This window comes from Octopus bimaculoides, chromosome 28 (assembly GCF_001194135.2).
Source record: "Octopus bimaculoides isolate UCB-OBI-ISO-001 chromosome 28, ASM119413v2, whole genome shotgun sequence".
In the NCBI taxonomy this organism is placed as follows: Eukaryota; Metazoa; Mollusca; class Cephalopoda; order Octopoda; family Octopodidae; genus Octopus; species Octopus bimaculoides.
Genome location: NC_069008.1, coordinates 14,762,975 through 14,763,696, shown reverse-complemented (window position 1 = coordinate 14,763,696; position 722 = coordinate 14,762,975). Strand labels below are relative to the sequence as shown.

At 43.4% G+C, this 722-nt stretch overlaps 1 protein-coding gene across 3 annotated transcripts in view; it reads right to left on the bottom strand.

Moving 5' to 3' along the window:
• Window positions 1-722, bottom strand: part of LOC106878991 (histone deacetylase 2) — a 219,318-nt gene that overhangs the window by 183,950 nt on the left and 34,646 nt on the right. For 2 of the 3 annotated variants that reach the window (XM_052977794.1, XM_014928370.2), the window contains exon 14: window positions 3-118. In XM_052977794.1, coding sequence (XP_052833754.1) covers window positions 42-118 — 77 coding nt within the window. In that variant the 3' untranslated portion in view covers window positions 3-41. Of the gene's footprint in view, window positions 1-2; window positions 119-722 lie in introns of those variants that run through there. The other variant, XM_052977793.1, reaches the window with a different exon arrangement.

Here is a 722-nt window from a genome sequence, read left to right as displayed (position 1 = left end):
GTGGATAAATAGCTCGTCCGTTTGTCCGCCTGGGCGTATCTTCAGTGCTCCATCCGTCCAGCATCACTGTCCCTTCCATCCATGGACATTCCTTCTGCTTTACTTAGGTCCATATCTGCTGCAAAGAAGAAAAACAAATTTTAAAAAAAAAAAACTCATTAAAATGGAAATGCATCAACAGAAATACATAATACAATCACAATAACAACCTGGGTCTCCATCAGTTGTGACAAGCGTTCATGAAACTATTGTGCAAGTGGCTGAGCATTCCACAGACATGCATTAGTTCTGAGAGAGATTCAGTGTGACAAAGAACGTGACAAGGCTGGCCTTTTGAAATACAGGTCTTACTCATTTCTGCCAGCTGAGAGAACTGAAGTAACATGGAGTGAAGACCGGGAAAGCCCCCGGCCCATCAGGAATCACTGCAGAGATGCTCAAAATATCTGGCAGTGTTGGCTATAGCCTAGTCACCCGTATTACGAACCAGGTGATACACGAAGGAGTCATACCCAATGACTGGTGTAGCAGCATCATAGTCAACTGCTACAAAGGTAAAGGGGACGCTTTAGATACAAATAATTACAGAGGCATCAAGCTGTTAGATCAGGTTATGAAAGTTACAGAGAGGGTCATAGCCCAACTAATTAGGGAGCGAATCAATTTAGATGAGATGCAGTTTGGGTTCGTGCCAGGTAAAAGCACTACTGATGCCTTATTTC